The 13,838-nt window shown below is 35.4% G+C and overlaps 1 protein-coding gene across 4 annotated transcripts in view; it reads left to right on the top strand.

The window, feature by feature from the left end:
• Nucleotides 1-13,838, top strand: part of VPS13A (vacuolar protein sorting 13 homolog A) — a 223,361-nt gene that overhangs the window by 22,091 nt on the left and 187,432 nt on the right. For all 4 annotated transcript variants that reach the window (XM_059411819.1, XM_059411818.1, XM_059411820.1 and 1 more), the window contains exons 6-12: nt 452-561; nt 1,219-1,278; nt 3,290-3,349; nt 3,537-3,617; nt 7,330-7,387; nt 12,824-12,951; nt 13,136-13,242. In XM_059411819.1, coding sequence (XP_059267802.1) covers nt 452-561; nt 1,219-1,278; nt 3,290-3,349; nt 3,537-3,617; nt 7,330-7,387; nt 12,824-12,951; nt 13,136-13,242 — 604 coding nt within the window. The remainder of the gene's footprint in view (nt 1-451; nt 562-1,218; nt 1,279-3,289; nt 3,350-3,536; nt 3,618-7,329; nt 7,388-12,823; nt 12,952-13,135; nt 13,243-13,838) is intronic.

The raw sequence follows: 13,838 nt of genomic DNA, 5'->3' as shown, positions 1-13,838 counted from the left end.
GTGTTGGATTCATCAGCAAGAAAAATGTATTCAACTGTTTTATACATTGAACCACATACAACTTGTAATAATATCACTAATTTTAAGAGAGATGCCTACTTCCTGCTATTTCTGGCTTTTATAATTTAAGACCCATTATAATTCTTACCTAATAATCTTCATTGTTTTCCAAGTCTTTATGTACTCAGGTATATTTAACAGAGGTTGTAAAATTTAATGGCAGTAAGTTTGGTTGGATTTAGTTTCATTAAAAAAATATATTTTGAAAATTATGTGTTTGGTTGCCTTTGAAAGTCTCTTGGTATGGAAGACTTTGGGAAAGCAGGCTCTTAGTGTTCTGTTTACAAATACAGATTGTTTTCTTTAACATGGCAATGTTAATGTTATCTTGAAATGTGAATACTTATACAGTATATTTTTCAGTCAAGTTAAAGAATATTTGCTATTGTAGACAAACTTCGGGTGGAGAAACAAGACACTTTTACAGAAAAATTAATTACTCAGATCATAAAAAATCTTCAAGTGAAAATTTCCAACATCCATATTCGTTACGAGGATGACGTAAGTATTTTAATAGGTAAAACTTGTTTTTTTATGTTTTTATTTTACTGTTTGTTGACACCTGCTCTGTAGTGATCAACCTGTTGGATGCTGAAAAGTGGAGGGACACAGAGCTGAAAATGACCTGATCTTTCTTTTCTGTAATTAGTTTTCAGTGTTTATTGCTTTGACTGCACTTTCCTAAAATGTTCAAAAATCAGATAATGAAGGAAAAGGCCTTTTTATATTATGGTCACCTTTGATGGTTGGGCACTATGAATTTAGTTGATATGTATTTTTAAAATACTTTATAGTTACCTCCTGGAAATTACACTGGTGTAGGAATCAGTAGAGCTAGATTTAGATTACCTCAAATAGATCCTGTATTTTCTCTGAAACGCACAGTTATTGACATCTCAGAGTACTGTTGTGTGTGCCATCAATTGATCAATAAGCTTTTTTTATAAACTGAAAAACATGCATTTTTATTGCATAATAATACATTGATACTTGATACCTTAATTAGTATTTGGAAAAATATAGGAGTAAAAGTTGTAGCAAGTAGTAAAATGTTTTTGAACGTTTGAGATATAGAATATTTCCCAGGAAATGAACTTTTTCAATAAAATGAATTTTAATTTATAAAAATCTGAGTAAAATTTGCTCTTTCCTCTTTAGATCACAAATCGAGACAACCCGCTATCATTTGGTATTTCCCTTCAAAATCTCAGCATGCAGGTACTTCATTTGAAAAGAAATTTAGGGGAAGGGAGGGAAAAATGAAACAAATTGAAAACAGAGAGGGAGACAAACCATAAGAGACTCTTAATCTCAGGAAATAAATCAAGGGTTGCTGGAGGGGAGGCGGTAGACGGGATGAGGTGGCTGGGGGATGAATATTGGGGATGAATCTGTGCTGTGGGGAGTGCTGGGAGCTGTGTAAGACTGATGAATCACAGACCTGTACCCCTGAAACAAATAATACATCATATGTTAAAAAGAAAAAAAAATAGAAATAAAAATAGATAAATTGAGAGGGGAATTTTTTTTTTTTTTTCAAAATAAGAACTTGGGAAAATGAGCAAAATGTAAAATACAGTAACATGATATAGCCAAAAAAAATTTAACCCTATTTTGTAGTATAGTTCATCTAACTATTAATTACTGTTTGTGTGTGTAGCATCAGAAGTAGTCGTCTATATAGAATTACTACAGAAAGTGCATAGGCTGGATTGGAGTTGGGGGTAGTTAGGTTACCATTTTAAAAAACGGTTGACAATCAAATTTAGTTTAAAATATGAGGGCCTGTTATTTGCAAATTAGAACATTCAAGACTTTTCTTAAATAAGTAGAAAGTAAAAGTAATAAATACTCATTTCAGAAACTTTGATAAGCCATGAAAAGCATAAACCAATCACTCATTTCCTCACTGCCATTATTAATATTGTGGCAAACTTTCTTCCTGTCCAGTTTTTCAAACTGAGGAATTTTTAAAGTATAAGAGCAAGTAGAGGCTTGCGTCCAGAATAGACAGTTGTGGAATTTGACATTTGGTTTAAGTTTTAAATACTTTATTTTAAAGAATAAACTGTTAGGAATAAAGTCTAATTCTGTTTTGTTTTCTACTCTTTACCTTTCTCCAGAGAGAAACACCATAAGTGATATTTTATGTGATTTTTCTATAAATTTTCATTCTTCTATCACAGTGTTTTTGACATTTACTTGTGTTGCTACACATAATTCAGTTTAATTGCTGTGTAGTATTTCATTACTTGCTTTTATTTGTTATATCCATTGGGTTTTTGTAAATAATCTCTTCTTAAAACATGGATCCACTACAAACAATAAATAAGAAAAGCCAAATGAAAAGTTATCGAATGAAGTTGGGTGGGGTAAACTGTCAAGTGTTGCTGTAAGTTTGAAAAATAAGGATGGAGAATGAGCCATTGGCTGTGGTGGTGTGGAGGTAGTGGGTAGCTGTGACAGCAATGGTGTTGACCAACACCGTTGGGAGACCTTGGAATCTGGTGTCCTAGCCCAGACCTATTCAGTTAGAAACTCAAGTGGGGGTCAAGCAGACTAAGTTTTAGAAAGCCCTCCAGGTGATTCTGATGCAACGCTCAAGCTTGAAAACTTGACTGCCGTCATCTCTTCAGTTCTCTACTAATAAATGAAAACGATCTTTGCAGAATAAGCATCTAAACACTGTATTCCCCTCAGTGGCTTCTCATTGCTATTGGAATAAAGTCAGTAGTTTTGTTTTAAAATAGTTTATAATTGCTTTGTAGTGTGACCCCAGGTGACATTTGGTTTCACCTCTTTGCTTTGCATTGTGTTCTCTGACCATACTAGGCTTCTTCAGTTCCCTGAACATTTTGCATATTTGCATATTTTTCTACTCTGAATCATATTCTTTACTGACCTTAAAATCAGCAGTTTCTATTCATATATCCTATATTGAACATCACTTTCTCCCTTACATCCCTGAGTTTGAGGCTCCTACCTTATTCTGAGAACTGTGTATTTAACCTCTACGGTGGTACTTGCCTGTTTGTAATTGCTTGTTCACTTTTTCATTCAGCAGTGAGCTCTTTGAAAGCAGAGGCTTTCTTTTGCTCAGTTAATATCCTTTCACTGAATGTTTCAAGACCATTTTTATGGGAAATTGGTCAAGGGCATGAATGGTGCCGTTCCATCAGTCTGCATTTCACATGTAAATAATACTTTTCACTGTTAATTTTCTTTTTAGACAACTGATCAAAACTGGGTTCCATGTTTACATGATGAAACTGAGAAACTGTTTCGTAAGGTAAAATATTTTGTCAATCCATAGACTTAATAAACGAAACTTTTAGAAAGGCAATTGCTAGTAAGGATTTATGTGAATTGTGTTTACTTGCTTAACTCTATCATATGACTCCATTATTTGAGACTTCTGAAAATAGCATATGTTAAAGAAGAAAATGAGGCATGTAATAAATTTTATTTATTTTCAGTTAATCCGATTGGACAACCTTTTTGCCTATTGGAATGTGAAGTCTCAGTTGTTTTACCTTAATGATTATGATGAATCATTGGTAAGTAAATCTTTTTGATATGTGTGTGTACACCTTTGTTGGTATCATACTTTGCATAAGGTTTTATTCATTATCACTTATTAACATACTGTAGTCTGGTCTCTTTTACTAGGCAAATCTGTTAGCATTTACAGGAATAGATGAATATATATGTGCCTGTACACGTACATGTATGGATCTTTTTTTTTGTATCATAGACATACAGCATTGGTATATATTAGTTTTATGTGTGCACTGTTATGGTTCAGTACTTGTACATAATGTGAAATGATCACAGTAGGTCTAACATGCATTACCATACATAGTTAATTATAGAACTTTTTTCTTTGGGTGAGTACTTTTAAGATTTACTCTCTCAGCAATGTCAAAATGTGCAGCACAACATTGTTAACTATAGTTGTCATTGCTGCACATTTACATATATCTCCATGACTGACTTACTGTATAACTAGAAGTTCTTAACCTTTTGACTCCCTTTACACATTTCACATATCTCTCACTCTATTTCAGACAGCCATCTGTTTGTTTTCTGTATCTGTGAGTATGAGGTTGGCCTTTGTTTAAAGTATTCTACATATAATTGAGGTCAGATGGTATCTGCCTGACTTACTTCACTTAGCGTAAGGCCATCAAGGTTCATCCTTGTTGCAAATGGCAAGATTTCCTTCTCTTTAATGGCTTAATAATAATCCACAGTGTGTTTTCTTTATCTATTCATCTATCCATGGAGTTTTTTTTAAAGATTTTATTTATTTATTTGACAGACAGAGATCACAGGTAGGCTGAGAGGCAGGCAGAGAGAGAAGGGGAAGCAGGCTCCCTGCTGAGCAAGGAGCCTGATGTGGGGCTCGATCTCAGGACCGTGAGATCATGACCTGAGCCAAAGGCAGAGGCTTAACCCACTGAGGTACCTAGGCTCCCCATCAGTGGATTTCTAGATGGTTTCTGTGTCTTGGCTATTATCATTAATGCTGCAGTGAACATAATGGTGCATGAATCTTTTCTATTTCATGATTTTCGTTTCTTTTAATAAATACTCGGAAGTGGAATTGCTGGATTGTACGGTAGTTCTTTTTAATTTTTTAAGGACCCTCCATATTGTTTTTCCATAGGGATTGCATCAATTTACATTTCCACCAACAGTGCATAGGAATTTCCTTTTCTTCGCATTCTTGCCAGCGCTGGTTATTTATTTTCTTTCTTTTTTTTTTTTATAATAACCATTTTAACAGGTAATAGCTCATGCTTTTGATTTGTGATTCCCCTGGTTATTAGTGGTATTGAATACCTTTTCATTTGCCTTTTGGCTATCTGTATGTTCAAGAAATGTCTATTCAGTTCTTCTGCCATTTTTAAATTGGATTTTCTGAAATTGGGGTGTATGAGTTGTTTATGTATTTTGAATATTGATCCCTTGTCAGATAAATGATTTGCAAATATTTTTATGAGTTTTATGGTTTGAGGGCTTCCATTCAAGTCTTTTAATCTATTTTGAATTAATGTTTGTGTATGGTGTAAGGTAGTGGTCCAGTTTTATTCTCTTGCATGTGGCTGTCCAGTTTTCCAAACACGGCATATATTGAAGAGACTCTCCTTTCCTCATATTATATTTTTGGCTTCTTTGTTATAATTTATTTATTTTATTTTAGTTTTTTAAAGATTTTATTTATTTGACAGACAGAGATCACAAGTAGGCAGAGAGAGAGGGGGAAGCAGGCTCCCTGCTGAGCAGAGAGCCTGATGTGGGTCTCGATCCCGGGACCCTGAGATCATAACCTGAGCCAAAGGCAGAGGCTTTAACCCACTGAGCCACCCAGGCGCTCCTTCTTTGTTATAATTTAATTGACCATATATGCATAGGTATATTTCAGGGCTCTTTCTTTTGCTATGTGTATCTGTTTTTGTGCCAGTACCATACTGTTTTGATGACTATGGTTTTGTGATATAACTTGAAATCAGGAATTTGATAGCTCCAGGTTTGTTCTTTATCAAGATTACTTTGGTTATTCAGGGTCAGCCTGATGTGGGGCTTGATCCTGGGACCCTGAGATCATAACCTGAGCCAAAGGCAGAGGCTTTAACCCACTGAGCCATCCAGGCGCTCCTTCTTTGTTATAATTTAATTGACCATATATGCATAGGTATATTTCAGGGCTCTTTCTTCTCTTGCTATGTGTATCTGTTTTTGTGCCAGTACCATACTGTTTTGATGACTATGGTTTTGTGATATAACTTGAAATCAGGAATTTGATAGCTCCAGGTTTGTTCTTTATCAAGATTACTTTGGTTATTCGGGGTCTTTTGTGGTTTCATACATATATTAGGGTCTTGTGTTCTATTTCTGTGAATAATGCCATTGGAAATTTGATAGAGATTGCATGAATTTGTAGATTTCTTTGGATGGTATGGACTTTTTAACAGGATTATTTCTTGCAATATAAAGCATGGAATGTTTTCCCATTTTTTTGCATCTTCAATTTCACTCTTCATTATCTTATAGTTTTTGGTGTACAAAGCTTTACCTACTTGGTTAAATTTTTTTTTTAATTAAAATACTTGTTTTATTGCTTTAATTACCTAAAGCTACAAAATGTAACACATTTCCTTATAGTAGTTTCAGTTAATTTTCTTTTTTAAAGTTTTTATTTAAATTCTAGTTAGTTAAGATATAGTGTAATATTTGTTTCAGAAGTAGAATTTAGTGATCTCATCACTATACCCTATTCTCATTACTAGTGCCGTTCCTAATTTATTTAGCCCATCACTTATTTAGCCCATCCCACACTCACCCACCCCCAGCAACCCTCAGTTTGTTCTCTATTTTTAAGTCTTTTATGGTTTGACTCCCCTCCCCCCTTTTTTTCACCCCTTCACATATTTTCATCTGTTTTGTTTCTTAAATTCCACATATGAGTGTAGTCATATGGTATTAGTCTTTTTCTGACTGACTTCCTTGGTTAAATTTATTCTTAGGTATTTTATTCTTTTTGCTATAATTGTAAATTGGATTGTTTTCCTAATTTCCCTTTCTGCTACTGCATTATTAGTGTATAGAAATGCAGTAGAATTCTGTATATTAAATTTGTATCCTGCAACTTGATTGAATTTATTTATTCGTCTTAACAGTTTTGGTGGAGTCTTTAGGGTTTTCTGTATAGAATGTTGTGTCATCTACAAACAGTGACAGTTTTACTTCTTTTCCAATTTGGATGCCTTTTGTTCTTGCTTAATGGCTCTGGCTGGGGCTTCTAATACTATGCTGAATAGAAGTGGCAAGAGTGGGCATCTTTGTCTTTTTCCTGATCTTAGAGGACGAGCTTTCAGTTTTTAACTGTTGAGCATGTTAGCTGTGGATTTGTTATATCTGGCCTTTATTATGTTGAGGTATATTTCCCTTACACCTACTTTCTTGAGATTCCTTATCATGAGTGGATGGTGAATTTTATCAGATTTTATATATGTGCCTGTACAGATATGTAAAAACACACACTATATATCTAAATAGTTCCTAGATTATTCTTAGTGGGAATTAGTGGGAGTTTAATGGGATATTATGTAACCACTTCAGTATTTTCCATAGGTAAGTCCTCCTGAGTTTGAGTTATTTATTTTTTAAATTGCTTAAAAAAAATTTTTTTTTATGTAATAGGATTTTTGTAGAGTAAAGATACATTGGCATGAATATAAATAAAAGCAGTTTGTCTTTTAATAGGACAGCTTGAGGAAGGGCATTGTCTATCGAAATATTGTTCCGGAAGGTTATGATTTTGGTAAGTATGTTTTATAAAATAAGTGCAATTAAAATAATCTGTGTAAATATTGAATAAACATTGATAATGTCACTGTAATTTTTCATGTTAATTTTGTCATATAACTCAAGGTATTTATGCACAAAAACCAGTTACCTATTCTACGCCATTCATTGTTGGGGAGCTTTTTGCTATATTTTGAAACTATAGGAAAGAAAAGTGTCCAACAAGAGAGGATGTAATAAATGTGGTAAATCTCTAAGGATTATTCAGTAATAATTATGCTCTTTTAAAGACATTTTATGTGCAAAAACAATTTAATAAGGCTAGTAGCTGCTATAGTCTGTAGTGTGATCTTACTGTTTTAAAAATGTATATTTAAAATTTTTCTTCTTCATACTTTTTTCTGGTTCCAGATTTTCCAAAATGAACATGTAATACTTTTATAATCAGAAATGAGTTAACTAAAACTTCAAATTGAAAGGAGTACTATTTTTTCCTACACTATAGGCACTCAATAAATACTAGTCAATGGATGGATAAATTATTTATTGGATTTGGTTGTCTGATGTCACCTACCAGTGATTCTTTTCTGTATTCTTCTACCTTCATGATTGTACTTTATTAATTTCCTGACATGGCTATTTTTTTTTTTAAGACTTATTTGAGAGAGCTCACATGTGCACGAGATGGGGGATGGGCACGGGAGAGACAGAGGGAGAGAGAGAGAATCTGGAGCTGACTCCCCATTGAGTGTGGAGCCCCAGCCTACTGAGTGGGGAACTCAAAGAGCTCAAAGCTGGCTTGATCTTACCACTTGAGATCATGACCTGAGCTAAAACCAGGATTTGGGTGCTCATCCAGCTGAGCCAGCCAGACACCCTTGAAGTGACTCTTCTTGTTTTCACTCTTGAAACCAGTTGAAAGTCATGCAATAAGTATTTTATTTTCTAGATTTTTTTTTTTCTGAAAGGAAACATTAGTAACAGATGAGATTGTGTACCGTGTGTCCTGTCTATCATTTTAGGTTTGACTGATTTTTCCTTTTCCCTACTATCATTTCCTGCTCCATTCGTTAGTGAGGGTCTGGTGAGAGACAGACTGTACAGTAATATGAGCAGGGGAAGTTTAATATAAAGAATTACTATTAAAGGACTGGAGTGACAAGGGGTTGGCTAATAGAAAGCAGAGAACTCTAAGGAATACAGGAATAATAGAAGGAACTGCCCCTCCCCTGGGACTAAGTGCCCAAAGAACGGGGTCTGTCTGCTTCAACACTGAGATCTAGACCTTGTTGGAAAGGACATGACCAGGGCTCACGACTGCCGGGAAAAGTCCGTGTGGTGCCACACCACTAACCTGTTGGCAATTTGCCCTCAGGAACTTCAGCATTTCTCTTGGGGAGTTGTCTCACAGGAGGCACTTCACTGCAAAATTGCCCTAGGGTGCTGGGAGAATATGCTGGCTGTGGCTAGTGCTGAAGACCTCTGTCATGCTGCAGGAGCTGTCTGCTGTAGGAGCCTTTTGCTAGCATCCAGGCAGCGGAAAAGTCCTGGTACTGTAGAAGTCTGTGGAGTGAGCCCATTAGAACCAGGAACTCCCCTGCAGTAGCTCTCCAGTGTCCAGCTTTATGCTAGCTGCTAAAGAAAAAAAATAAAGGGCCCAAATCTAGTTTTTGGATTAAGCAGTGAATTCCAAATTCATAGCCAAATTGATAGTTGGTATATACCTTCTGGAGAGGGAAGGACTAAAGCTTTCTTTTTTCCTTTCTTTTCTTTTTTAAAAAAGATTTTACTTATTTGTCAGAGAAAGAGAGAGCGCACATAGGGAGAGTGGCAGGCAGAGGGAGAAGCAGACTCCCTGCCGAGCTAGGTAGGAGTCCACTGTGGAACTCGATCCCAGGACCCTGGGATCATGACTGGAGCCAAAGGCAGAATCTTAACAAACTAAGCCACCCAGGTGTTCCAGACTAAAGGCTTTTTTATTTTTTTTAAATTAATTTACTTATTTTCAGCATAACAGTATTCATTATTTTTTTACCGCACCCAGTGCTCCATGCAATCTGTACCCTCTATAATACCATTTCAGACCCCTCAGATTGTTTTTCAGAGTCCATAGTCTCTCATGATTCACCTCCCCTTCCAATTTCCCCCAACTCCCTTCTCCTCTCTAACTCCCCATGTCCTCCATGCTATTTGTTATGCTCCACAAATAAGTGAAACCATATGATAATTGACTCTCTCTGCTTGACTTATTTCACTCAGCATAGTCTCTTCCAGTCCCGTCCATGTTGCTACAAAAGTTGGGTATTCATCCTTTCTGATGGAGGCATAATACTCCATAGTGTATATGGACCACATCTTCCTTATCCATTCGTCCGTTGAAGGGCATCTTGGTTCTTTCCATAGTTTGGCGACCGTGGCCATTGCTGCTAGAAACATTGGGGTACAGATGGCCCTTCTTTTCACGACATCTGTATCCTTGGGGTAAATACCCAGGAGTGCAATTGCAGGGTCATAGGGAAGGTCTATTTTTAATTTCTTGAGGAATCTCCACACTGTTCTCCAAAGAGGCTGCACCAACTTGCATTCCCACCAACAGTGTAAGAGGGTTCCCCTTTCTCCACATCCCCTCCAACACATGTTGTTTCCTGTCTTGTTAATTTTGGCCATTCTAATTGGTGTAAGGTGATATCTCAATGTGGTTTTAATTTGAATCTCCCTGATGGCTAGAGATGAACATTTTTTCATGTGTCTGATAGCCATTTGTATGTCTTGATTGGAGAAGTGTCTGTTCATATCATCTGCCCATTTTTTTTATATGGTTGTCTGTTTTGTGTGTCTTGAGTTTGAGGAGTTCATTATAGATCCTGGATATCAACCTTTAAAGGCCTTTTTTGTTCTTTATTTAATGGGACAGACAACAGTTTATTTATAGGCTGAGATCGGAATGATCTGTAGAATATGAAAAACAAATGAGCAAGAGAGAGGACGGATAATTTCTTTATGAGATATGGGTGAAAGGGGATAGGATCTCATGTACAAGTGGAGTGCTTTGCCGCACAGAGGAACATGATTAGTTCATTTGTAAGAGAGATTTTAGGTATAAGAGAAGTCCTTCTTCTAGTAGAGATGGTAATAGTAGTATATGGAATTTCTCTTATGAGCAGTTATTTTTTAATATCTGAGGTGTGGGCGTTTCTGGAGGGAAGAGAGGCTATGAAATTGTCATGTAGGTAAACAGGAGAGTGAATTCACTACAGTGGTGCTCTCAAAGTACAGTTCAGACTAGCAACATCAGTATTACTTGGGAACTTTTTAGAAATAGATGTCCTAGAGCCCATTCCAGACATAGTGAATCAGAACTTCTGAGAGTGAGCGTTGGCAATCTGTTTTAATAAGCTTTCCTGGTGATCTTGATTACTGACATTTTGAGAGCCACTTCGCTAGAGTAGGGGCTGGGCAGTTCTTTTTGTTTGTTTGTTTATTTTTTATTGTTTTGGTAAAAGGCCAAATAGTAAATAATTTTCAGTTTTAAGGCCATATATAGCCATTGTCTCATATTTTCGTTTCTTTTAAACAACTCTATAAAGATAAAGCTGTAAAAATCATTCTTAGTTTATTGATTGTACAAAAACACACTATGGTATGCATTTACCTAAACTGGACTAAATGTTGTATGACTGCCTAGCAACAGTGAGGACCTTTGGGTTTTATGACATTACAGTGAGACTAGTCTGTGTGATAGTGTACATTTTTGTTTTGGTTTGTTTTTCTAACCAAATCGAATTTCTCAGGTAGTTTACAGATGTAGAATAAATGGAGAGGGTTTTTTATCCATAATTAGAGTTTTGCCTGGTAAGTACTGACAAAGTGAGAAGACAGAGGAGTGAAAACTGAATGCAGGGAGATGATTAAAATAACTGATCATAGAATTTTAATAGGGTAGAGAGGGACCTGAGGACATGAAACGGAGGTGAAAGAACTGATGAAGATTAATGAATGGTCCGTCCCACAGGACCTGAAGATTCAGTATTGGAGTACTGGAGAGCTAGGTGGTGGTGGTGGTAGGAGATTTGGATGCTTGAGACTGAGTTTATGGAAAGGTCTAGCAAATAGCAATGATAAGATCTAGTGGATGAAGTAAGGGTGGAGAAATCCAAGGTTCTGAGAGGCTATGATTTTGGAAGAATTATTTGTATGTTGAAATCACTCAGAAATTAGAGTTGCCAGGAGCTAAAATCAGATGTAGGAGAGGTTGTAACCCAGGGATGGATAGAGATTGCAGCCAGGGAGACTATAAGGGATTGTGTAGTCTTGTATGTAACTTAAGAAGGCTGGGGGAGAGGAGTCATTTTATTTTCAGATAGTGAACATACACTTTTGTGTACATACACTTTTTAAACTTTTTTTTCTTAAAAGATGTATTTATTTAGAGAGAGGGTGTGAGGGGAGACACAGAGGGAGAATCTCATGCCGACTGCACGCAGATCCCAACGTAGGGCTCCATCTCATGACCCTGAGATCACTACCTAAGCCAAACCAAGAGTTGGACCTTTAACTGATTGTGCCTCCTAAACACCCCTAAACTTTATTTTACTATTTCCTTCCACTTACGTATATATAAATTTTTCTTACTTTTTTTTACTATATATTACTTTATAGATGTATCATGATGAATTTAGCCAATCTCCATTTGCTGAGTATCTTCTTGGTCCACTCAGTTTCAAAGTGTATCTGAATGCTCAGTGTGTAAAAAAAATTAAGTGCTGTGCCTCGGGAATGATTAAAACAAGAGGGACATACTATGTTTTTTATAGATTAGCTTATAATTTAGTAGTTGATCTTAGTATAGATTCTGCTATTGTTTGTCTCCCCCTGCAAGAATTCTTCTCTTTCTGGAACTAAGTATGAAGGGTTGAGTTTAATCCATTTTGGATTATAGGTCGAGCCAAGAAGGTCATCCTGGGTTAACTCACTCATCTCACTTCTCCTTTTGCAAGTTAAAATGGAGCAGATGGATACAAAGAAACTGATCAGAAATTCAGACATCATAATTGTATAATAGAAGTCAGTGATCAAATAAATATTTTTTTCTAACTTAGCACTTTTAATGTAATTCCTTTAAACTGTGTTTTTGTTAAGATTATTTTATTAGACTGTTTTTGCCTTTTAGAGGTTGTTCCTGCTTTTAAGGATTATGTTGGTATTTTGAGGGGGAGTTAACTTAGGCTTCATTTACTTAAGGAACATGTAAATTATAGGAGGAAGATAAAAGAATCTTGTTCATTAATTAAATGGCAGTTCATCTGACCAAATTATAGCAATGTGGCAATCTGGGAAAGTAAGATGAGTATAAAAAATGAAAGTCAGTATTTTCCACTTCATCCCCTTTGTACTTTGGGACTCTTGAAATATAACATCAGTTTAACTTTTTAAAATTTATATTATTTTTCAGTGTTTCGCCCCATATCTGCTAATGCCAAACTTCAGATGAATCGGCGATCAGATTTTGACTTTTCTGCCCCCAAGATAAACCTGGAAGTTGAGTTACATGACATAGCAATTGAATTTAATAAACCACAGGTGATTTTTTTTAATGAAATTGTAAATTGTGAGTTATAATTTGATAAAAGCAGAACTAAGATTTTAAATGTATTTCAAACACAATATGGTAACATTTCCTTTAGAAAGTCAATAATTTAGCTTTTTTAACAATTGAACAAAAAAATCTGAAACATTTAAGAGCCTTAATTTTTTCATCCTTCAGTATTTCAGTGTTATGGAGCTTCTTGAATCAATTGATATGATGACGCAAAATCTGCCATACAGGAAGTTCAAACCTGATGTACCTCTTCACTATCATGCCAGAGACTGGTAAAATGACTAACTTTTTTTTTTTTTTTAAATTGAGGTATAATTTTACATATTATGTCCAGGTTTATAACATGGTAATTTAATATTTGTATATGTCATAAACTGATCACCACAGTAAGTTTGGTTAAGGTCCATCACCATATATAAGGACAGATTTTTTTCTTTAGAACTTTAAAGGTATCTTAGCAACTTGCAAATATGCAGTAGAGTGTTAAATATTTTGACCATGCTGTATATTATATCCTTACTACTTATTTTATAACTAGAAGTTAGAACCTTTTAATCCCCTTCACCCATTTCACCCAGTGCCTCTGCCTCACCTCTGTCAACCACCAGTCTGTTTTCTGGATCTATGAGCTCAGTTTTTTGGTTTTTGTTTTTTAAGATACCATATGTAAGTGAGATCATACTGTGTTGTCTTTCTTTGTCTGATTAATTTCACTTGGCATAATGTCCATCAGGTCTATCCATGTTGTCATAAATAATAAGATTTCATTCCTTTTTATGACGAATAATATTCTGTGGTTTATATACCATATTTTCTTTATCCATTCATTCGTTGATGGATACGTAGGTGGTTTTTGTATTTTTACTAC

Source organism: Mustela nigripes, chromosome 9 (assembly GCF_022355385.1).
Source record: "Mustela nigripes isolate SB6536 chromosome 9, MUSNIG.SB6536, whole genome shotgun sequence".
Classification (NCBI taxonomy): Eukaryota; Metazoa; Chordata; class Mammalia; order Carnivora; family Mustelidae; genus Mustela; species Mustela nigripes.
The sequence above is the reverse complement of the archived record's forward strand: the minus strand, read 5'-3'. Positions and strand labels throughout refer to the sequence as shown.